This window comes from Elgaria multicarinata, chromosome 9 (genome assembly GCF_023053635.1).
Source record: "Elgaria multicarinata webbii isolate HBS135686 ecotype San Diego chromosome 9, rElgMul1.1.pri, whole genome shotgun sequence".
Taxonomy (NCBI): Eukaryota; Metazoa; Chordata; class Lepidosauria; order Squamata; family Anguidae; genus Elgaria; species Elgaria multicarinata.
In genome coordinates this window covers 71,332,363-71,357,595 of record NC_086179.1, presented here as the reverse complement: position 1 = coordinate 71,357,595, position 25,233 = coordinate 71,332,363, and the positions used below count along the sequence as shown (strand labels likewise).

The 25,233-nt window shown below is 40.6% G+C and overlaps 1 protein-coding gene across 2 annotated transcripts in view; it reads left to right on the top strand.

Moving 5' to 3' along the window:
• Nucleotides 1–25,233, top strand: part of GRM8 (glutamate metabotropic receptor 8) — a 572,661-nt gene that overhangs the window by 283,227 nt on the left and 264,201 nt on the right. For both annotated transcript variants that reach the window (XM_063134081.1, XM_063134079.1), the window contains exon 5: nt 962–1,099. In XM_063134081.1, coding sequence (XP_062990151.1) covers nt 962–1,099 — 138 coding nt within the window. The remainder of the gene's footprint in view (nt 1–961; nt 1,100–25,233) is intronic.

Below are 25,233 nucleotides of genomic sequence, written 5' to 3'. Positions count from 1 at the left end.
CAAGACCCTGCCGCATAGGCTTACATTCTACTAAATGTAAGTCCTGTTCTTAAGCAAGCACAATTTGTGTCATTGCATGCCATCATTACTGGGGAGCTTGAGATGGTCTTAACTCCAGTCTTTTTTTTATCATTGAACTTCTCTGGTTTTAAAAGGAAATGTATTATTATTGTGGTCTGAAAGAAAAACACACACCACAAACTAAAAAAGAAAATATGAACAAGTAAATAAGTGTACAAATGAATAGGTGTGTCCTTGTATGTTCAGAATAGCTTACTTCTGAGTAAGCCTACACAGGATTCTAGAATAGAGTTTTCCTCCTTCTCTCCTTCAGTTATCTGTCAATCAGTGAGATTCCCTCAGACTTCAAAATGGCCTAACTCTTATCTCAGTTGACAGTTTCCTGCTATCCCTCTCCTATTGTCAGAACACTGACAAGAACACTGGAATTCATCTCAAAACACTGGAGCATGCTGGCTTCAGAGTGAAACTGAGCATGCCCAATATAACTTTGCCAGCAGTTGCTGCCATAACCAAAAAAACCTTAATAACTTTTAAACTGCTACTCAGAATTTCACCAAACCAACGAAAGGCATTCCTCCTAGACAAGCCTAAATAAAAGACATAAGAAGCCTCCAGAATTTGAAAGAAATATATGATATTCTGAGCTACACTTTGGAGTAAAAAGTACAAAAATGTTAATTTACAGTGCTTTTTAATATGCTGCATCTGGGGCAATTTCTACTGGATTGGTTTGAAATTTTGCAGAATTGTAGACCTCATCAGGATGATTATGGATGCCCCAGCTTCCAGTTATTAGCTCAACAGGTGTCATGTTTATAAGTAGTAGAATTTTATTTCTTTTATACAACCTAAGCAGATTTCCAAGTATTTCAATTTCTTTAATAAAATGTATTTTAATGCCTGTTTTTTGTATGTTTGTGTGTGTTTTTATATATAGGTTTCGACAGATATTTTAGGAGCCGAACTCTAGCAAATAACAGAAGGAATGTGTGGTTTGCAGAATTCTGGGAAGAAAATTTTGGATGCAAGTTGGGTTCTCATGGAAAGAGAAATAGCAACATAAAGAAATGCACAGGTAACTGCTTGAATATATATGTTCTCCAAACTGCTTTTGACAGGACTGTATTAATACATTGTTCGTCAGAAATACTTCCTCAAATCAGATTATGCCTGTTCTTAATTCCTGAATCATGTAATCTCACGCATCATATATTGGATTTTATACAGATCCCTTGACAATTAAACAGACTGATAAAAGCAACCTGTAATTGCTGAAAGTCTAATTGCTAGTGACTTCATCATTCAAGGGCACAGTCCCCCAATGGCTGGCTGGGACTGCTGGGTGTTGTAGGACTTTTTTTCTTCGATCTAAGCATGCACAGGATTGTACCTTAACCCTGTCAGAATTCATTTTCATGTCTGTGTTGTGCTGCCAAAGGATCTATCTGAATCTATCACCTCTGTTTGGCCCTCTTTATTCTGATTGGTTGTACAGAATGAATGAAAGTGAAGTGATTAGGTCTACCCAAAATATATTCTGTGTAAAATATTTCAGTCACATCTGCGATGAACGAGAAGTTAAGGGAACACAATTTATTTTGTTTTGTTATTGTCATGTGGAATTTAAAAGAAAACATTACAGTGCAATCCTATGCATGTTTTCTCATAGGTAAATCCCATTGTGCTCAATTGGTCTTGTACGTGTCTTTAGGACTGCCGTCTTTAAAATGTGCATGCCTTCTAACACTGAGTGATTACTCCTTATATTCATATTTATTTATATAATCAATCAGTCTACTTATAGGTGAAAAGCTACATGGTTAATCATTAAAGTGTAATCACTTGACAATCCTAGTAATTTGTCAGGTACTGGGGATTTTCTCAGGGGTTCAATGACTGGGGAAATTCTCATTTTCTAAGTTGAAGGTGTAAAGTGAAAGACCATTAGAAGAGCTAACTGAAATCCATGCTTTCAGTTAACATTTTTTTTTATCGTATTAAAGACTATGCTAAATATAGGTTTGTTTCCTCCTAGCTAATTAGCTGTATGCATATCAGCCAGACCTCTGATACTATAATAGCAAAATATATTCTTTTGTTTTATGAAGGATTGGAACCAGATTGTATAGATGGTGTAAATGGGTTCAACTCCATTAAGAGCAGGTCTGAGTTTCTTAGCTTATGGTGACCCAAAGATTACACTGTGCTTTAAATTTCTGAGCACAGAGATGTTCTCATTGAAAACTCACTCAAAACATTAATTAAAATGATTCCTTCATGCATATCCTTTCCTTGTAAAGGAAGCAGCTTTATGTTTCTGTATGTTAGCATTTTGTTTTAACTATTCTGCAAACCTAATCAGCCTTTAAATGCCTATAATGACTGACTGCAGTGTTAAAAATAGAGATGGGAGAAAAGATTTCATGAGCCATATAGCACAAGTTCAAAATTGCTTAATTTGTGCAGGTCTTGAAGAAAACATTATATTGATTTCACTGGGAGACATTTATAGTGCTGTATAATAGACATAAAATCTGTATTTGATGGGTATGAACTTCTCAGTTGCAATATTTAAATCTTTTATTTAGGCCTACCCTCCTATGGAATATTATTTTCTGTTTTAATAATTAAAACGAAATGTCTGTCCATCAGTCACTTGTAAATACTCACTTACATTGGATAACTTCAATCTAACATAAAATATAGCAAATAAGGACACAATCCTATGCATGTTTAGACAGAAAAAAGCCCTACAATTTCCAGCATTCTTCAGCCAGCATGGCTGGGTGAGAAATGCTGGGAGTTGCAGATTTTTTTTAACTGTCTAAAGATGCATAGGATTGTGCCCAAAGTCACTTGGTATTGCTCAGTTGAATGTTTCCTCCCTGTATGCCAGAAACTATCCTTGTGTCATAGAATCATAGAATAGTAGAGTTGGAAGGGTCCTACAAGGCCATCGAGTCCAACCCCCTGCTCATTTGCAGGAATCTACCTTAAAGCATACCTGACATATGACTTCGGAGATGCTTACATAAAACTACCTCAAACAGTTTTGAACTTGAGGAAAACCACTCAAACATCTTACCCAACATGATATAGGCAGTAAGCCTATATACACCAGTTGCTGGGGTACAAGGGTGAGAGGGTGCTATTGCACAGTGTCCTGCTTATAGGTCCCTGGTCGACAGATGGTTGGCCACTGGGTGAACAGAGTGCTGGACTAGATGGACCCTTGGTCTGATCCAGCAGGGATCTTCTTATGTTCTTATGAAAATTTACCTTCTTGATCCCTCTCCTTCAAGAGAGCCATATGTGAATTAGCCTATTGGCTGCTTAGACAGCCTAAACATTGTATCCCACTTTTTATTCCAGAAGCTCATCCAATTATTATTATTATTATTTAAAAAATCTCATGTTCTTTCTGTGCCATGCATGAAGAATGCTGTGGAAGTTTCTAAGTTCTTATTGGGGAGGGGGGAGAATGGAACTCACCCATGCCCAGCGGAGGCATGGAGGAGGGCTGCATGACACAGGCCAGATTTACACTATTGCTTTGAAGTGCTTTAGAACAGTTTTGATAACTGTATACGGAGTGTGTCCTGGGCCCCAACAATGGTCAAAACTGTTATAAAGTGCTTTAAAGCAGTAGCGTAGATCCTGCCACAATCTCCATACCTGGAAAGTGACCAGCAGCTCCCAGTGCAGGAACTATTTCAGTTTTAAGGGATAATTCCCACATGACACCTCAATGAACCAGGAGGAGTACTACCATTCTCTGGGTCTACCGTATGCAGAGGAGAATGTGTGATGCAAGACCCACACCTGTATCCTTGCACATATCACTAATGTGATCCATCCACCCTGTGGAGATAGATTGTACGGACGTATTGTGCACACATAAAGATGTGCATATCTTTCTTCTGCGTTCCATGTCATTCTCTTCATATAAGGTGGCGTGACGTGGGCCTGGTCATTGGCTATATGCTTGCTCCAAGTTCCATTTCTCACACAGCAGTTTCCACTATTTATTTTGTATCTGGACCAAAAAAGAAAAGAAAAAAAGAAAAGAAATTGAGTGCAGTAAAGGATTTCTAATTACCAGCAGTAACTGAATTGAGATGCTATTTGTGTTTTGTATTTAGCTACCTCAGCTTTTGTTATATTGGACACGGAAGAGTTTGAGGGCAGTAATGGATTGCATTTATCTTCTCTGCCTGATTCTTATTTCGGCATTATCTCAGAATATTTATAACCTGTGTTAGATAAAATCAGCTGAAGCAAGAGGTCCCACACTGTCTGATGTAACATTAAATCACCCTGCTATCATTAAAACATGTTCTTAAGTAATGTATGGCGGCTAAGAACATTTACCTTTGCCTTTTAGACAACAGATCATATCCCAGGTGGCAGTAGTCAAATAAGAACCACATCCATTTACTGCATGATAGTTTTGATCATAAATTTTCTATGTCCTCAATTCTTGTCTGGTTTGCAGGTTGCAGAGCAGCCAAAGGGGGTTAACTATCTGACATGGCAGGCAGGAAAGCTTGTAGTATGGTATTCCTAGAGCAGGGGCTAGGAACTTCTTTTGGGTGGGGGATGGCGAATAACCCCTCTAGCCCTCAGTGGGCTGAATAATGCAAGGGGCATGGTCACTTCCACTTTTCATCATTACCAGCTGGAGCTTTGCTGGGGACCTGGCTTGACTGTGTGCAGGTTTTCCCCTGTAAAGCCACTCTAGCTGAAGCCCTGGCAGTTCAACTGGGGCAGCTTTGCCTGCCCCACACTGGGCAGGAGTGAAGGGGACATAGCCAGCTTAGCTTTCCTCCATCCAGGTTTTCCCTAGTTGAGAAAGCCCCAGGTAGAGCAAAACCAAGCTAGTGCAGTCCTATCTGCACCTGGCTAGAAAGTTTAGGAACATTTCCAGATGGAGGGAAATGGTGTTTCCCTACCATCACTTTGCCTCCTGCTTCTGTCCCACAATTGGGATGAGCAGCTTCTTCTTTCTTCACACGGGGAAGAAACAGGAAGCAAGAAGTGACTACGGGGCATTTTTGTAGTGCAGCTTCTCCTGCACACAGTAGGAAATGGCACCATTTAGTGTCAGAACCAAGAAGAAACGGATTTTCTGGTTCATACTTTGTAGCAGAAAAAAACCAGAAGAAGCGTGAGGCACATAGGAAGATTGTTGCATCGTCAAAATGACCCATGAAGGTCTGTGAGTGGCCAGTCACGAGCATGCAATAAAATGCTTGTCTAAACATGCTCCACTGCACAACAAAGCTTATCCCGTGCTTTTCCCCTTTGTGAGAATTGATTGAGTCAGCTCAGCTTCACTCTGTGCTTTCCATAGTCCGGGAAACTCTGGGAAAGCAAAGCAGTCTCTTTTGTGCCCGGCTTCAGTGTGTTTGGTTTTTCCTTTACTTCGGAGTCTCCCCATATCACTTGTCCACCAGGAGCCTCATCCAGGGAAGCCCTTAGTACAGTATGTTGCTCACCTTCCCAATTGGCGTGAGTGGCATGCAGGGAATTCCCGCTGTTATCTTCAGTCACAGATTGGAGATAACCGCTGGGATTCCTCTGGGGAAGCTGGTAGCTTTGATGTCAGTAGGGCCATGAATCCACCCTGGCTGGGGGGATGCTGGGAGTTGTAGGACTTCTTTTCTGTCCAAACATGCATTGCGTTTCGCCCTGAAAGACCCTCAAAGTTGTCATTACTGCTTGCCTGTTTGTTGAACTTCCCTCCCTCCACCTAAACAAGTGATTGCTACCAACCATTGGTAAATACACACAGAGGTAAGCCGCTGATGTGTACACAGATCTTTGTATCAGAGCTTCTGTCTTCCATCAGGGTTAGAAAGCCTGCCTTTCCGTTTGGCAAAGAATGCTTAGAATTTATGCAGTATTCATTCCTGCTAAGATTGAAGTGCAAGTTTCAGTCACCTTTCTTTCTTTCTTTCTTTCTTTCTTTCTTTCCTTTTTAAAAAGTTGCTTCTGCTAATAAGAAAAATGAATACAAACAAAACACTGCTGTTGAATATGTTGTTTTGGCTCTATTTGTATGCACAGCCGAGAACAAGAGCCTGTGTTTCTGTCAGCAAATGCATCACTTTTAGATTTGTATTTTTTCCCCATGTTATGAGTCATGCCCCAGTACTCAGGTATTAGGAAGACAGTTTATCTTCCCAATTTAACAGTAATACACTTACTCAGACACAAGCTGTGGCTTGAATCTTATCAACTCACATAGACTCAGTTGCAAAACAGAAGATGCTTTCCCCCAAGAAAGTTCTTTTGAGGCAGTCTGCAGGGCTTTGCATAAGGATTAGGGTCAAACTACATGTTACATTATTCACATAGCCTACATCTCTATTGGAGTCAATGGTGGCGTTTTTAATCCCTGCATGGAGGGGGGTGGGATTTGGGGAGGCAAATGGATGAAGGGGGAGGAATAATCCTCCCCTCCTGTTGTGCCAACGTTCTGAACCAAATTGGGGCTGTGCGCAATTACTCTAAAGTAAAGGAAAAAATAAGGCTCAGCTGTGCAATTAATGTAATGCAATTTACCTTCAGGTCTCACTCAGTTGATAAACCAGTGCCTGTGCTTGGCTATGTAGAAACTTGCCCCATCAGACAATTTCGTCAATGTAGCTCAGCATTGTCTAGGTTGATGATCAATGTCTCTCCATGGTCCCAGGCAGACATTTTTCTGACCATACCTGGAGATGTTGGGGATTAACCTGTGACTTATTCATGCAAAGCATGTGCTCTGAGCTAAACTGAGTTAAATCCCCTCTCCAGAACAACCATTCTTCAAGTTGCAGATGAAGGCTTAACAGGGTCCCAGTCTGTAGGATTTTTTAAAAAGACACAGAGTTAAATGCTGCAACTTTAACATAATATATAGTTTGACCCTAAGTCAATCCAGAGATGAGGTCAGTTTTTTGGTCTAGAAGACCATGTAGAAATTAGGTTTTTTTTTTTTAAAGCTACTTAACTATGGCTTCTGTTGTGATTCCAAGCCCTCCCGCTGGGATGTGAGACAATAAAGAGAAAAATATTTTCTCCCGCTTCCTATCTTGACTGGTGTATGTGTTTCCTCCTCCTCCTTCTTCAGCCTCTGGGTCCAACTGAGGCTCTGAAAGCCCATCCACCACACTAGGGAGAACGAGCCTGATCCTAACAGCTTAATTCAAATGCACCAGGGAAGATACTGATTGCTCTTAACAGATATCTGAACTATTCACAAACAGAGAACTTTTGAGATTAGGCTGAGGACCACAGGTTACCCATCCTCCCCTCTAAGAATAATCAGCCCTCCTAATCGTTTGGACAAGAGGAAAGGAAAATGAACCTGCTACTTATTGCCTGTGGAACAGGGTTCTGTACCAACATGGAAGCTGCCCAAGATTTGGTTGATGAGACTTTCCCTGGTGATGCCACCAAACTTTCCAACAACATCTTCTCCTTCACATTCCACCTTCCAGTCTGGAGCCAGGGTATCAGGTGTTGTGATAAGCAAGAGTTTACCCACATGCTGCTCTCTATCTGTCCTCACTCTACAATTTAGAAGTGGTATTACAAGGATGTACCAGCACCAAACCCATACTAGGGATGTATGAGCAATCTGCTCCCTCAATATTTTTAATGGTTTTTCCTATTATCACCTCCCTGATACAGACATAGATCTAATTTGCAGTGAGTTTCCACTCTTGTGTTGGATTCCATAAAGAAAAATATTTAAAAAATACATTTGACAACATGCACCCATGTGAAAAAGGTACAAAAGGAAATGCATACATTTCCAAATCATGCTATAGTCATTAGTCAATGAGTGGATGTTTCCGAATATTTGTTTAAAAATGGCCACCAAAATTGTGTACAGTAATGTGTAGATTACAAAAAATATGTATGAATGTCTGTATTGTTTGTGTGTGTGTGTGTGTGTGCTTGAAAATCACAAGCTTGGGTGGAAAGGGGATTAAACGAGCTTGTCCTCAAAAAACAAAGCATTTCAATGAAACAGAGATTGACAGCTGTCCATCTATAACTCATACAAGCCAAATGAGAATTTTTTAAAAAAAGGTAACAACATTCGTAGAGTAAGCTTGCAATTAGTGGCCCAATACAATCCACTGGAAGTTTGTACATCACTAATTTAGACATCACACCAAACTGATTATGCTTCTTTAACCATAGTTTGGTGTGATGTCGGAATGGAATGAATGTCTCATCAAGATGCGCTATATAACAAATCCCTGTGTTCAAAGAACTTAATAAAACAAACTCAGTTCCAGTGGCATTGCTGATTAGTTATGAATAAAACGAATTAATTAATTCCTCTCAAACATCCTGAAAAAAATCCATGATATATATAGTCAGATTTGTCACTGCTGGCTTTATGAATAATAAGTCCTAGGAAAAGGCAGGTTTGCCTCTTCATTTCCTCTTCATTACTATAAAGAAAGCTAGCTTTATTCATCTCACATTAAATTACAGATTCCATTACACAATAAATATTAGAGATATGTCCCAGCAGCTCCCACTTCATATAGCCTCCATTTTATTAATTTGTATATGATTTGCAAGATGTCATTGTGTGTCCTCAAATAATCTGATTTAAGTGCAAAAAATGACAAAAATAACAGCAAGAAACAATGATTTAAGTTGCATTGCAGATCATTTCATTTGACTTTAGACAAACATTGCTATCCATAATAACGTTTAAATTTTGTTAGAGATGCATCTGCTGGCCTAAATAAACCTTGGTTTAAATTATACTACAAGGTTTTTTTTAATGTTGAAAGAAAAGCCACAGATATCATTGTAGGGCAGATTACAAGCAGGGTGAATGGCCAAGAGCCTACAAGAAGGGTACTAAGTTTATGGAATCAGCAACATGGGACTGCATAAGCTCCCCTCCTTTTTTACAGCCCCTGCTGCTGAATAGCAGCTGAATTTTGGCAGTGCTCAGTAGAAAGAAAAAGGCTGCAAAACAAGTTATACCAGGAAAGTGTGCCTTGTTTTAATGCAACATCATGTTCCTTGGGGTTTGGGTAGCAATTCAGCCATGACGATTGCATCTACGGTGGGGTGTGTGTGCCTCTAAGTGGATTCTGTTGTATATTCTAATTGCTACTGAAGATGAAGGCAATTTGGTGTAAATAACTTTGGATAAGCTTTCACGACATCTTCATTTGATTCAGCACCCTAAATGTTAATGCTTGATGGATGTGACCTTTCCATCTTCCAATATTACTCAAGGCAGGAGGGGAAACTAATGGTTATTTAGCTGATAGGTTTACCTGTTCCCTGCACTAGTCATGGTTCAGTGATGAGATAATCCCAGGAGGTAAACCAAATAATCATTTTGGGGGTCATTGGCATACCTGCATAATAGATGTAGCCTGGCACTGAAACAAGGGCCATAGCTAGACCTAAGTTTATCCCTGGATCGTCCAGGGGTCAAACCTGTTCACCTAGGTGACACACAGGGGATCCAGTGCTCAGACAGGGGCGAATCCTGGATGATCCCAGGATAAACCTTAGGTCTAGCTGTGGCCAAGGACTGCTCCTCTTTGGAGCTCATGTTTTGCATTGAGCAAAGACCAAGTTGCTTCACTGCATGAAAAATATGTGCTTTCTCTATTAAAAATGCTAGCAGAATTTTGTTTCATTGTTTTACTCTAGAATAGTTATATGCATTTTTTTTGTCGCATTGGAATTTATCAATATTCAAGGTGATCCAAATGCTGTACACCAAAGGGATTTCAGTCTATGCAGTCTGAACATTTAGTGCCATTTTCCTTATGCTGTGGGACCATTTATGAATTCCATTGCATTTTTCAGTATGCAAAGTAGATAACAAATCACCTCATTATCACAGCTATGATCATGACTATCCAGTGAAGTATGCTCTTTTACAGATAGAAAACTGATATTGAATGATATTATTGTGGGTTCATGATGGAGCTGAATCCCTCAGGCTCAGATCCAACATTATTTTTGGATGATATGTTGGCACTAAGTATTTGTTCCATAGTTATGCACTGGAGGTGAATTACATGCTGCTAACTAGTAGCTTTAGCAATGCAATAGCCATTAAGAACATAAGAGGAGCCATGCTGGAACAAACCAAAGGTCTATCTAGTCCAGCATTCAGCTCACACAGCGGCCAACTAGCTGCCTGTGGGAATCCCACAAGTAAGACATGAGAACAATAGCAACATTCCACTCATGTTCCCCAGCAACTGTTATATATAATAGCATACTGACTCTGAGACTGGAGGTATCATATAGCCATCATGACTAGAAGATATTGATATCCTTATTCTCCATGAATTACTCTTATCCCCTTTTAAATACATCCATATTGGTGGCCATCACTCCACCTTGTGTTAGTTAATTCCATAGTTACATCAACTATGGCCAGGTTCACACCTTGGCGGGACTGGGATCAAAATGCAGAATCCTGTATAGACTCCCATTTCTCCTCTTTCATGTGCAAGTTCATTCTGCTTCCTAATACATAGTTTCAACATTGCATGTGGCCATTACCACCCATATTAAAATGAAACTAGGCACACTCTTCAACTCTTGAGAAAACCTCCTCTTCAACTCTTGAGAAACCATATTTAATAATGGCTCTGAAAGTATGTTTTGGACATAACCAGTTTCATTTATGCCCAACTGTATAAGGAGCAGGAAATAGTACCCAACTCCATGGCCGCCTCTAGATTCTTAAGACCAGGCCAAGTTTTTATATCTAAATTGGGCCTATATTTCAAATGTTCCACTTAGTTTTGACCAGAACACACAGCTAACTATTGATAGGATTGTTTTTTTTTTTATTTTTTGCTTTTGTATATATTCGTTACCTGCCCAGCCAACATAGCTTGGGTGGCAAAAATGGGCATTGCGGCTGGAGAGGAGGGAAAGAAAGGCCTTGCGTGTCCTATGCATGTGGGCCATGTGGGGCAAAGGTGAGGGCAGAGCCTATAAAAGGCTGGCCCCACTTTAACTTAGCCTCTCTGGCTTTCTGGCTCCCATCCTTCCTCCCTCCCACCATTCATCTAGTATGGTATTTAGCTAGTAGCTCCCTTTGGAGGGAAGGCTGAGTAGGATTTTTTCCTCTCAATAAATGGTGGAGAGGTTTTTGCCTACTCCATGGTGAAGGTTAAATGAGGGGGGTAGATAAATAGGTTGATTTGCTCTAGGAACATGTGGGAATTTGCTATAGCAGAATAGGGGTAGTGACCACTCTGGCACCTTTTGGTGATTGACATATCCAGAGGTCCTGCTCCTCGTGAGTTTTATGGCTCCTGTGTCAGGATATGGTATGCCTTTGAGGATCCTCCTGCCTCATCTACACAGAGTTTTATATCTCTGAGTAGAGGTGACATGGGGTGGTCTCCCCACACTTTCAAAGCGTCACATAAGAGAGGGAGTGGGTTTACCTGACTCCTGGCTTAGGAGAGTGGGTTGCCCATAAAGACAGGCAAGTGGCCTGAGATAAGGACATAGATTTCCACACTTTCACATGCAGATCCAGGGAGGGGTTGATTTTCCTTTATTGTTTAATAAAGAGGCCCTAGTTTATCCCAAGCTCTGGTATCTGTGTTCTTTATTCCATGCTTCTTTCTCCACTCGCAAATTAGTTTTATGTGTGTTAGTGTTTTTTTTTTAAGTAACTATTATTTCATTCATTTTATTTTATTTTAGGTATTTTGTGTGCTTTTGTGTGGAGAAACTATTTCTAAACAGCCCATATGGTATAAACAAAATGCAGCATCTGACTATTTGACGGCCCATTTTCTACTGTCAGCAAGGGTCAACACCCAAGATTCATGGCTCAGTGAGCCACTATAAACCTCTCAGTTTTGAGGCACATGAGACAAGGCTGTGGTGAAGTGTACTGATTGACAGCTGCTGCTTTAGCAGAATGGTTTTGTATTTGGAAATCTTTGTTTGAGGTATAATTGTGCAGCACGTTTTTTCCAGAAATACTTATAAAGAAGATGACAACAGTATCTATTCTTGAAGCCACCAATTGCTGAGGTACATCAGCCTTCTTTAGAAGGTGTAGTAATGTCTCAGGATGATTCATTTTTCAATTGTTTGTTTTGGCTTTTCCCTTGACTTCTGACACTATCAGGCATTCTCTTGAAGTCATCAAATGCTAATGAAGAACATAAAAGCAGTAGCAGTTGGAAATGCCGTAATAGATGCTTTGTGCCCGAGAGACAGTAAGTGTTCCAAATTACAGAGCCCTGTGACAAAAATGCATTGCTTCCAAAATCTAAGATGGCTGCAAATCGGAAAGATGAGCATTTGAATTTAGCCCCAGTGCATAAATGGGGATTGTGTGGATGGAGAATCACCAATGAGTGTGATATAGGCCTAAAGTTTAAACTTGCAGGTCCATTCATTGCCCCAGGAGGCTGGTTGGGTTCCTTCTCAGGACTGGACTATAGAAGGATGTTGTTGGAAGGAGACCATAGCTCAGTAATGGGACATATGACTTGCACACTGAAGGTACCAGGTTCAATCTCCTGCATCTCTAGCTATCTCACATAGCAGGGCTGGGATAAACCTCTATCTGAGATTGGATCTGCTGGTCAAGTTAGGCAGTTCCAGTCTACGTAGGCCTTGTGTTCATATATGCTTACCAAAGTTGGCTTCCTGATCTCCAGCATTTCCCAAGATATTACATTAGTTTATTGCCAGGAATGACATGTACAATAAAGATACAATCTGCCCCAGCTCAGAAAATGAGTGTTTGCTTTAGCTTTTAGGTATATCCATACTATGAGTAACTTCACACAAAAGAGTTCAATAGACAGTAAACAAAGTCTGTGGTATGTTTTTGTTTTTGTTATTCCTTTGTTTGCTTGCTTCAAAGTCAATCAGCTCATTTGTTGGGTTGCAGAAGTGGGACCTCCCCCCCGCCCCCAGCAATCTGTGGTGTAGCAGTTTCATATGTGAGTGCAAATATATAATTTGTGAGCTCACCCCATGCATGTGTACATTTGAAAGAGAGGGTGCTGTCTATGTAAGCGTCTGAATTCCAGAGGACAAGTAGGAAGAGCTGCCCAATGTCCATGCTGCTGTAGCTGATGATTTTTTTCCACCTAAGGTGAAAAATAAAGTGGAAAACTACTTTTTAAAAACATATAGATCATCAGCTTGCCAGAGAGAACATATAGATATGCTGGCCAGTGGCTATGCTGCTTGGGGATGATGGAATTGTTGCCCAACATATCGAGGGCACCAGGTTGAGGAAAGCTGATATAAATGGTAGCTGTCATGCACCTGTGTAAATTGTTACAATTAGTTGCATTAAAGAGCTGATATTATTGTCTCAACGGTGACTGACTCAATAGATAGACAATAGATTTATCATCTCATGGTAGCAAAATGTTTATTCTAGTGCTATGAAATAAATCAAGGAAATGAGGCCAGTGACAAAGATTATCCAAGTAAATATCTGGAGATACATATAAGTTAGTATTTTCCTATAGCAGCCTTCCTCAACATAGCTGAAAATGTTGTCATCCAAAGCCCACCAGATGCTTTGGATGACAACATCTGCCATTCCTGATTACTGACCTTGCAGGCTGCAGCTCATAGGAGCTAAACCCCAAACATCTGGCAGGCACCAAGTTGAGGACGGCTGCCTAATAGTATAAGGCTTATACCCAGGCAGATCAGTAATGAACACTGCTAGAAAATCACTGGAGTTCACAGGGTGTTTCTTGTTTCATCTTTAGTGTGTGTGTAAAATCAAAATCTCAAACTCAGTGCATCAGTTCCCATCTTCTTGTTTCAGCACTATTAATTCTCCCCACCTCCAATAGCATAGAGAAACTTATACCAAGGTACAGTTGAATTACTGGGTTTCTGTGCATTTCATAGTCATTGTAGCAGGTTCCTTTGCATAGGAAAAACAAAAGGAAATTCTGTGATAGCTTATAAACCGCTCAGAGCCTAACCTGTAGTACTGAGTGTAGATTACACTGCAGGCCTTCCATGAGCAAGTCCTTCCCAGTTACAGCCCCTTCCAGCTTGCAATATGGAGACAATAAACTTCAGTTGTTTTGGAATTTGCATCACCACAGCTATTTTTAAAAATGTTTTACACCAATGTATGAACCGACTTATAAAGAGCAGAAACTACGTATGAACCGAGCCCAAAAGAGAAGGAACCCCTCCCCCTTGTAGCTACCTTTTGGGATTGGGGTGAGATGAGGTGGATACCCAGTACCTGGTCATGGCTACATTAAAACTTGGCTTTCTCCTTTGATTTCTATGGACAGTCCTTACTTTTGTCCATGGGGACAATTAACAATAATGCCTCAGTGTGAACCAGCAAAAGACCTATCCAGACAATAACGGTTCTCTTTGCCTTTAGTATAGCTCTGTATCTCTTCCTCCTTCTTTTGCTCTTTTCTCTTGGTGGAATAAAAGGAAGATGAGAAACAGAAGAAGAAACACAGAGATAGAACTGCCTGCCTTCTACTCTCCTCCTTATCTTCTTTTTACACTTTACCCTGTCCCTCACCTAGGTATAAGGTATATTACTTTTTACAGCATTGATATGCACATACATCATCCAACTTCTTATCTGGAGCTGCTCATTAAATATTTGCTTCAGGTAAGAAATGAGAAGACCTTTTCTTGGTTGTACCCAGTCCAAAACAGGAGGTGTATTGGGACTGATTTCACTCTCCTTCACCCAAGATTTATGTGGCTCCAGACACTGAGCAGCTGGTAGCGTATTTACAAGCTGAGTCAATCACACCAAAGCCATCTTTTGCTTACTCCCTTGGGCCATGTTGATTAGACCAATTAATAGTTCTTAACTGCTTTCAAAATGCAAAGCTTCGCATAAATAGAATGTATTATTATGTTGAAAGGTTGCCCACAAGGCACCAGAGACCTAGAAGGGATTGGCTGCCAGGAAGGGAGTCATTTTGCCAATTGATCACTGTCCTGCCAGTCCTTCTCCAATGTTAGGGTTGTGGCCCTCAGAATCTTGTTTGATTTCCCCCTTCAGTCAAAAGCCAGATACTTCATGTTCCACAGAAGTGTCCTTGTTTGACAATAAGCAAAATTTATTATGAATTCAGACAGATTTTTACTTTCGTATTTTTGAAAATCAGATGATGGGATAGTGCCAATGTTTCCTACTACAGAGTTTATTACGGATGGAAGGAGACACAAGGAAATAATGACACAGACACCAGAGCTTGGGTATAACTAGGGCCTCTTTTCATTAAACATGGTAACTCACCCCACCTTGATCTGCATGTGAGTGCGCGGGAATCCAAGCACACTCAGGCAACTAGCCTGCATAAAGGGCAAGCCACTCCGCAAAACCAGGAGTCAGATTGAAAACCAGCTCCTTTCCTGAGTGTCATGTGTGTGCCCAGGGGCAACCTCACCATGTCGCTCCCTCCTGGGGGCACCAAACTCCAAGTGAGTGAAACAGTGAGGTTTCCAAAGGCAAGCCATATCCTGGGTCAAGAGCCACTCAGCTCCTGAGGACCAGGCCTGCCAATCACCTTAAGGTGCCCGACGAGTGCTCACCAACCTCAACTGATATCCCCAGATTCCCGCACAAGCCTGCCAGCAAATCAACCTATTTAGGCCCCTTTTCTAATATTAAACTAAAATCCAGTATGGAGTAGGTGAAAAACCTGTACACCGCACCCAATATGTGGCAGGTAAAATTCCTACTCAGCCCCTCCTCCAAAGAAGGCGGCTAGCTAATCCCATACTAGAAAACGGGCAGCAGGGTGGGGTCACAAAAATGAAAGAGGCCGGTAAGCGCACGGGGCTCATTTTTATACCTGAGTCCCGCCCAACTGTGACACAGACTTACGTCATCATTACCCCCCCTCCTCCACAACAACTCGCTCTCACCCCAGCTGTAGTGGCAGGGTGGGAAGGGGGTCTTGTGCTTGCAGCTGAGCTTCATTCATGCACTGTTATACCATCCCCACGTTTTTTGATGTCTTTGAATATGAACAAAATTTACCCATTGTGTTGGGGATAAGGGAAAAGCAACATATCTACTCCTTTCCTAGTACATAGAATGGAAGAATCCCCAATTATCATCATTACCCCCCCTCCTCCACAACAACTCGCTCTCACCCCAGCTGTAGTGGCAGGGTGGGAAGGGGGTCTTGTGCTTGCAGCTGAGCTTCATTCATGCACTGTTATACCATCCCCACGTTTTTTGATGTCTTTGAATATGAACAAAATTTACCCATTGTGTTGGGGATAAGGGAAAAGCAACATATCTACTCCTTTCCTAGTACATAGAATGGAAGAATCCCCAATTACCTAGCAATACTGGGCTGCAGCCTGTGATGGCTGCTGCAGCATAAGATGGAATTAGATGGACAGTCCTGGGTTGGTTAGGCAGTTAGGTGACTCACCAAACATCTCTTTCATTCAGCATGGTACTGAAAATAGGGATGGACAAATCTGTCAGTGTCATGTTTTCACTTTTCCAATCATAAATTTGGTCCATCTCCAACTTTGAAATTTTTTCCTTAAGCTTGGTTCATCCTGAATTTTGAGATTTTTTTCCGCATGAAAATTCATACACATTTATTCTGCAAATCATTTCCCCTTATTTTATGCATCATATACATTATATATATATATATGAGAATGCCATTGCAAAATTCAGAGAAGTGTGCATTTTGAAGGGTAACTGAATTTCAGTTCATGTGTTGATTCGAAAGTGCGAAATTAGGGGAGTTTGAATTAAAACGTGAATTGAATGCATTTCTCCCATGCCTAACTGCAAATTGTTTGTTACCTAGACATAAATTTTGCAGATAGCTGCAGAATAAACAATTAAAAGCACAGTTGGATTTTTCATGCTCTGTCTTCCCCAGTTTGTTCTGAACCGTTAGCCTGGTGATGCTTCCACTTAACACTAGTACTGGTGATGTAGTATAGGAATCAAGACGTTTGTTTTAGAGCTGTGTGCAATGGCCTCTCAAAATTTTCCAACCTGTTTGTGGGCAGAGAAATTTGGGAGGGGGCCATCCCTGCCAGGAGAAGGAGACTCTGCATCTGTGGCAGAAGTTGAGCAACCCCCTGGCCCCAGGGAGCGTCGTCGCCTAAAGCGACTAGCTAATAGGGCTCTTGTGTGATGAAGTGCTCGCCTGCAGAGAAGGACTCCTCAGGAGTAAGGCTCTGCAGAAGGCAGCTTGATCACACCAGCTGAGCTCTGGGTGGGGTCCAGCAGGCTGTGGGCTTAAAAGCCTGCAGTAGCAAGCAGCCAGTGTTGGAATGTCGTTGGGCCACCCACCTTGTGTTCAGTTTCCTGAGCCATGCCTCTGCCTGGTACCCTGTTTCTTGACCTTTGGACTGCCTAACGACTCTGCTCTTGGACTATGTAATGTACTGACTGTTTACCTGTGTTTTGACCTCTTGCCTGTTCATTGTGACCCCTCTTCTTGATGCCTGCTCCTCTTGCCTGCCTGCCTTCCTGTGCTCTGACTTCAGCTTGGAATTTGACCACCGCTATTGTAATCTGAACTGCAGTGAGGGTCTGTTACTGCCAGAACAGGACAGTCTGTGGATATTAATATTCAGGCAGGTTCATAGTGAGACAGGCAGTCCCTTAGATAGCCAGTTCCCAAGATGTTGAGAGCTTTAATCATTAAGGACAATACCTTGGGCTGTATCCAAGCAGGCCATTCTTTGCATGGACAGCCCCAGTGTTCCCAGTCCATGCATTGCTGGTCCTGGTCTGTACGTGGCCCCCACCACTCGCTCAATATGATATATTGCTCATTTCTGGAAGGGGCGGTCCACTTGTTTCATGGCTTGCCCCTGGAAGTGCTATATTGCATTGTGTAAATGGTAGGAGCTGCTTGTAGACCAGGACTGGTGGGGCTGGCTACTCACAGAAGGGCCCGATTGGATACTGCCCCTTGATTTGAATCCAAAAAGCAATTGCTGACCAGTGCAGGACTTTTAGGACAGGTGTAATGAGGTCCTGATATCATGTACTGGTTAGCAGCGTCACTGCCACATTTTGTACCAACTGAAGCTTGGTGCATTGTAATAGTGAAAACATGATGTAGCTAAGGCGTGGATAACTGTTACCAAATCAGACAAATTCAGACCTTCTCTTGCCCACTGATTCTTTCCTAAAAATGTCCAATTCCCTGTTTGTTTTGAAGTGCTTTCCCCTAGTGCCCTGGGATCCGAAACAGAAAGTGGGAAAATCTGCCCATGGGGAGCATTTGCAGGGAAAGTTGGCAGGCACCGCTTACCCCTAAATGTTTTGCCCTGTAATTGCCCCCAATCTCACATTCCCTATTATTTTGGCAGACCTGGGGTTGGGACTGCACATTTGACGAGAGAACACATCTACTGAGATAACATGTAATTTGACTCTAAGAAATACTCCATGCAGCGGCCATTAGTATGTATGACACAGTGCACAGAGTTACATTTGCTATTGTGCCATACTCCATTCTCTTTCTGTGCAATTTTATTACATGGGTAGCCATAAAGTGCAGCCAGCTGGTTAGATCATTTTCCAGGTATGATTGCTATGGCATTGTTTGCTGTTTGAGAACAGTGCTTGTTTCTCAACACTGGAAGAAGCAGGGCCGGTGCTACCATTAGGCCAGCTAGGCAGCCGCCTAGGGTACAGAGCTCAGAGGGGTGCAGTACTGACCTTTAAGGGTCACAGTTTCATACAAATTAGCTGTTTTAAGAAAAAAACATAATAAAAGAAAAATAAAATAGTTCAGAAACTCTTCTTGAACATCTGAATCAAAGCTGGCAATTTTTTTGGTGTGTGTGTGTGTAAGTGTAAGTGTAAGTAGCTCACCTTGCCTAGGGTGCAAAATAGTCTGGTACTGGCCCTGGGTAGAAGCTTTAACTGGATTAGATTGTTCTTAATAGAATAACCTTGGAGGGGTTCTTTTAGGCCATCTAATCCAACCACTTGCTCAACATAGGGAATCCAGAAGTGGAGTATCCATTCTGCAACAGAATGTTGACTTGAAGACCTCTAGTAAGGGAGAGCTCCCCGCCCCCCCGCAAATTGCTCTTACCATTAAGTTTCTCCTTATGCTGAACTGTAAAGAAAGAAAGACACTTCTATTTATTTTCAGCCTGTATCCAATGGGAGAATCTTTTGTGGTCTTCTGTCTTCAGCACTTGATCTGCCTTAGTATGAGCAAAGAAAAGTAATCCTGATGTTCCTTTCATTGAACCATTATACATTTGATCGACACTGGCAGCATTATGAGTGATGTTTATCAACGATGAAAATGATTAATTGACTGTTTAAATTTTTAATAATAGTTATTATTACAAGTTTGTTTGTTTTTTGTTTTTTAGTAAAGGCTCTGGGATGTTGTGTAGTTCTGCCCTGGAACTGGCAAATGTTCACTTGGGCATGGATTTTGTTGTCACTACAAAATGTCCTGCAGATTACTGGTTGAATTTAGAATCCATGGTAACAGCATGGGCACAACACCTTATTATTGGGGAAGTCAACAATAGAAGTCCATACAATAGGAGTCAAAATACCAGCAGAAACAGATGAACGTATTTGTATGCAAAGTAAACACATATGTTGTTTTTGTATATATTGTTTTGGTATGAAAAACAGAGTAAAGGTTTTCTGTATGGGGCTTTCCATTTCTTTCTGTTGCAATTTCTTTCCCTAGCTGTCTCTGTATGCAGATGTAATCTGATGATTGATAATGGGCAGTGAAGAGTTTGCTATTTTACTAGGGCAAATACGGCTTCCAACTTCAGATCAACTTGCTGATACTATCTCCTCTTAAGGAATGGTGTGCAACATCTCATATTGTAATTTTATCCTCTTCAGCCAGGGCTACTGAACTTAAATTGCCTCAAGGGGCCAGTTGTGGGTTGCACTAATGCAGTAATGTATATTGGGTCACACTCTCCTGCATTCTATATCTGTACAAGACCACACCATGCAAACAAAGGATACAAGTTTCAGTTAAGACTATTTTTTTAAAAAAATACTTTTATACGTACTCAGCATACTTATGTGTGTAGCCCTGTTCAGGCATTCAGGTAAGTACATGAGGGCTTAATATAGGTAGAGCGATGGGGACAGTACATACTGCCCCCACCCTCTACATCTCTGGATATGCAGGCTCTGTCCACCTATAGAATAGCCTTCCCCAACCTGGTGTGTTGGGTTGCAACTCTCAACATGAGGAGATGTTCTAAAAAAAAAAAAGGAGAGAGCGAGCATTATGTGACCCTAAGTTGTTCGTCATCAGTTTTCCACAACCCCACAGTCACCTCTGCATATCATATTCTCCATCCTGTCCTCATGGTTTATCTGCTTTGGGAGAATGAGAATTTCACTGGCACTTTCTGCCTCCTTAGGGAGGATGTGGCGTTAAGGCTTGTAAGCCTTAACTCACATTTTCCCTGTTTTTTTGGTGCTTGGTTGAAAACTGTAGGGCCTTAATGCTGGTTTGTAAACTATTATTATTATTATTATTATTATTATTATTATTATTATTATTAATAATTTACTTATTTATTTATATAGCACCATCAATGTACATGGTGCTGTACAGAGTAAAACAGTAAATAGCAAGACCCTGCCGCATAGGCTTAGATTCTAATAAAATCATAATAAAACAATAAGGAGGGGAAGAGAATGCAAACAGGCACTGGGTAGGGTAAAACTAACAGTATAAAGTCAGAGCAAAATCAAGTTTTAAACTGTATGTTTTTTGTTTGATGAATTTCATGGCTTTGTGTAATCGATGACAACCAAGCCAGCGTCAGCCAGGATGTTACACCATGTTGACATCCAATATAAAATCAAAGCTAGTGTTATGTGTTGAACTCAGTTTTCAAATTAATCAATGAGCCCCAGAAGTTATGCTCTGATACTCATTTGCACTTTTCAATACCCAGTGTCTAGAGATAAAAGCTTTTTTTTTTAATGACTGCCTCGTGAAAAGGAAGCATTTCATGTTTTGTGTCTGTATTTGGAGACAACTTGAAAAATTGTTCTACCGGAATTAAAAATCCCTGATTAATTCTGGAACCACACAAGATAATACAGAAAAAATACTCTATATTAGAAGAAGTTACAGTTTAATATATTCAATTATTATAGCTCATTTTATGTTATATGCTTTTTCTTCCTGTTTGGAACTCAAAGTAGCAGATTGTGGTCAAGTTTCAAGCCTGCACAGACTGCATTTCCATTCATAGATATTTACTCAAAAGGAAGACCCATTGAATTTCGTTGGTTCTTGAAAAACAATATACTTGCTTTTAGATTTGCCAGTCTTAGCACTCTGTGTTCCTACTCTGTCCCTATAGTTCCTTGCAAGTCCCAGCCAGGGGAGGTCAGTAAATTAAACCCAGGTGTGGACGGTGGGATTCCATCAAATTCAGCTAAGAGCGGTTGCTATAGAACATGGACTTGCCAGGAGTGGTAATGCTAGGGTGACCATATGAAAAGGAGGACAGGGCTCCTGTATCTTTAACAGTTGCATAGAAAAGGGAATTTCAGCAGGTGTCATTTGTATGCATGTCGCACCGGGTGAAATTTCTTCTTCATCACATACAGGAGCCCTGTCCTCCTTTCCATATGGTCACCCTAGGTAATGCTGGGTTTCAACCTTTGGCCTGTTACTGTCTCCTTTTGGTAGCTTGCAGGATCATCTGCCTCATAAAGCAAATGGGCACATGAGAACTGTTATTATGGTCTGCCACTTTATCTTTAGTAGTCTGTGGTCCAGATTTCAGAAGGGGGTATAGTATTATGTGGTTGGGGTCAGTCTAAATATCTAAAGATCTCTTACTCAGTGCCTCTGATTGCAAAGATATTGAGAATTTACTCCAGTTCTGTAACTCTTGACTTTACTAGGCCTGTTGAAAATAGATCTTAAAACATAAGCAGGAAAACAGTGAATCCCCCCTTTAACTTGTTAAACCAATGAAAACATGCCACACAAGAAGCCTTAAGATATGAATGGTTTATAAAGAAAAGTAAATGCAAAAGAATGCATCAGAACAAAACTCTCTGCCCTCAAGGAAAGCCAGGCTTGTTTATGAACTAAAGTTTCACTCCATTCAATTCCATAGCTTCCTTGTGGTAGGGTCCGGTCAAGCTGAGGGGATTGCTTGTCCACGTATGCATGCACACATACACACACAGAGAGAGGTCACAGAAATCCACAGATGCTGCTGCATTTACTCCAAATGGCAGTTATTCCCTCCTCCCCCTCCCCCCCTCAACATTGAGTGCTGTATTGTGATCTTCCATTGGCTTTTATTAGCAATAAAAACATTTTAAAAAGTAAATTGATTTTTTTTAAAAAACACACAAATTCCATTCTATTTAGTCAAGTAGAAAGGGAGTCCAGAAATGGCAATGGTTAACACATAGTGGCCATCCTGGCCCAACCAGAGGTGAGCACAAATGGTTGCCAGTACTTTTTCAGAAACACATTTGCGTGACCGAGGTGTTCTCTTTTTTCTGTTAACTGCCATTTCTCCCTCAATCTTTAACCAGTCTTCCTGAAATTTTTAGGTTATGTAAGGTAGGCATTTTTTCCTGGAACATGTACATTTCAGGAAGATTGGTGAAAAATATTCAATGTTATGAATGCTAGAATGACCCTCCCCCAATTACTCCTTTATAATGGTAGAATACTTCCCCCCGAACCTTAACTAAAGATGCACAGCTGTGCATCCTTAAATTTTTAAATAATTCATACAGGGTTCAAGCTCTATGTATCCCTGGATAATGATACCAGAATCTAGACTGGATGAATAATTTTAAAGTACATGAGAGCAGGCTCAGCTTCCATCATACTACAAAGTATTGTTTTGAGTAACTAATTGAAAAGCTATTTATTAAAAGTGAAAATGAGCAATTTACATACTAATGAAGATGCATTGTGACCAAAAATATAGACATATCTTCTTTTTGAAGAAGCCATCCAGCATCCAAATATAAAAACAGAAATAAAAAGCTTTTAATCTTTCATAAATCTTGAAAAAGTATTTTATAGTACTTTTCTCTAGTGACACTGAAACTTGTTTAAACAACATTAGGAAAAAAAGCTATGAGAGAGATTCATAGTAATTAAAGTAACTTCTCTTTCCACCCACATATCCTAATTAGGATGTTGATTTGGGGGTTAGATGTTTGCTGTACATTTCGGTGTACAGTTTAAAGTGATGGTAGTAAATGTATAAATATGTCTTATAAGTAGATGTTTGATAATTGGAGGGTGGTTATCAAATCTCATGGCTTTGGGCATGGGTTTAAAAATAATTCTGTGCTAACATATTGGGCAGTGTCCAATGTTGTCACTTTGCTGGTATTAGCCCCTACACAAACTCTTTCTCTGCCTGAGTTGAGAGGATATATGTGCCATTGCCATATCATGTCCATCCACTTTGTTATTGCATCCTGACCACCCCTTTCACGCCACTGCATTTGCACATTGGGTAATGCATTTGTGTGCCATTCCTTCGAACAGAGAGAGACAGGAGTAGGAATTGGAAAGGATTCCTATACTTCAAAATATCTCATCCCCTGACTTGTTTTCCCTTTTCTTTGTGCGCTGCTCACCACCACAATTGGGATGGTGAGTGGCATGCAAAGGAGGCACCTGGCCCACTTGGCTTCACCTGTCCTGTGTCCTCACCCAGTGGAAAAGGCACAACAGGTAAAGCCACCCTGGGTGATGCACAAGATGGATCCACTCTGTATGTCAGCTTGCAACCAAATGGAGTTGAGGGTGTTGCCCTGCTCCAATATGTCAAGGGGTATGTCTATACCCCTTACATCATTTGGATCACAGAGGGCTGGGTGGTCATCTGACCCCAACCTGAATCTAGTTCCCCACTGCTGCTGTAATGTATTATAATAGAGGAAATGGAGTGGTTTTTTTTTAAAAAAAAGAAAGACATAAAACTTGACAATCTGAGTCACATGAGGGACAACACATGTTGTCCTCAAGCAGCAAATCACAGTTCGTTGATAGGTTTTTGTGCGTGCATAGACCATGATGGGGGTGGGTGGGGGTTGCATTTAATGTAATAAGCAATTCAGCTCATTGTGACCCAGGAACTCCATAATTATATTCCTGTGTATTTCATTCTCTAGGTGTTTGTTTTCTTCATCTTAAAATACTGAAATAATTTTTCAGTTTTCTGTTCTAATCACAAAGTAACGAAAGAAGTTTGCCAATGGTATAAGCTTTCCATCTTGCACGTCGGCATATTCAGTATGCCCGAGAAACATGCATAGAAACCTCTTGCTCCTGCAGTTTCAGATTTGCTAGTTTTGAAATCAGTATATCTTGATCTCCCTTGCCCTGTGGTCTGTCTGTCTGTCATTCTGGCAGAGAAAGAGAGAAGAGAAGAAATCCTCTGGGTCTTTTGCTTACTCACGCTTGATCAGTGTAGCTATCCCTGCAAGGGATGCTCACTTTGCAACACTTATTTGGTGTCAAACTGCATTGATTTCTGCTGTCGTGAAGGTGTGTGATAAGAAATTATTTATGTATATGGGATTTGCCATCTATTAATACATACGTATGTTTTAATAAATGGCACGTTTTCAGAAGTGGCATTCAAATCCCATGTGCACTTCTGAAGAATTGACTAGACAAGGCTAAAACTATCACATATTATATATCCAGCTTGCTTCTCTTTTAAAAAAGGAAAAGGAAAGATCCTGTGTGCACTCCCACTGCACACTTGTTTGATGGGGAATTATTGCTTCATGGTAGTGTAGATATAGAATAATAGTGCTTCATCTTGCTTACAATAAGTATGAAAAAGATTTCTGCGAGGCATTTAACTTTTCTAATTTCTCCCATATATGACAAAGTCATCCAGTTATTGCTGTCAATCCAGAGGCCTATAATAATAATAATAATAATAATAATAATAATAATAATAATAATACCCGCCTCTCCCCCTGGATCGAGGCAGGGAACAACACTAAATAAAATATAATACATAAAATTAGTTAAAAGAGCATATAAAACCAATACAATATTAAAATAACCATCACAGCATCTTAAAATTCTTTGGTTTAAAAGTCATCTGGGTATGCCTTTGTTGTATTTTTCTTTTTAAATTAATTGTCCACAAGGCATCCTAAGTTTTTCAACGTCCTTTTGATAATGTAAC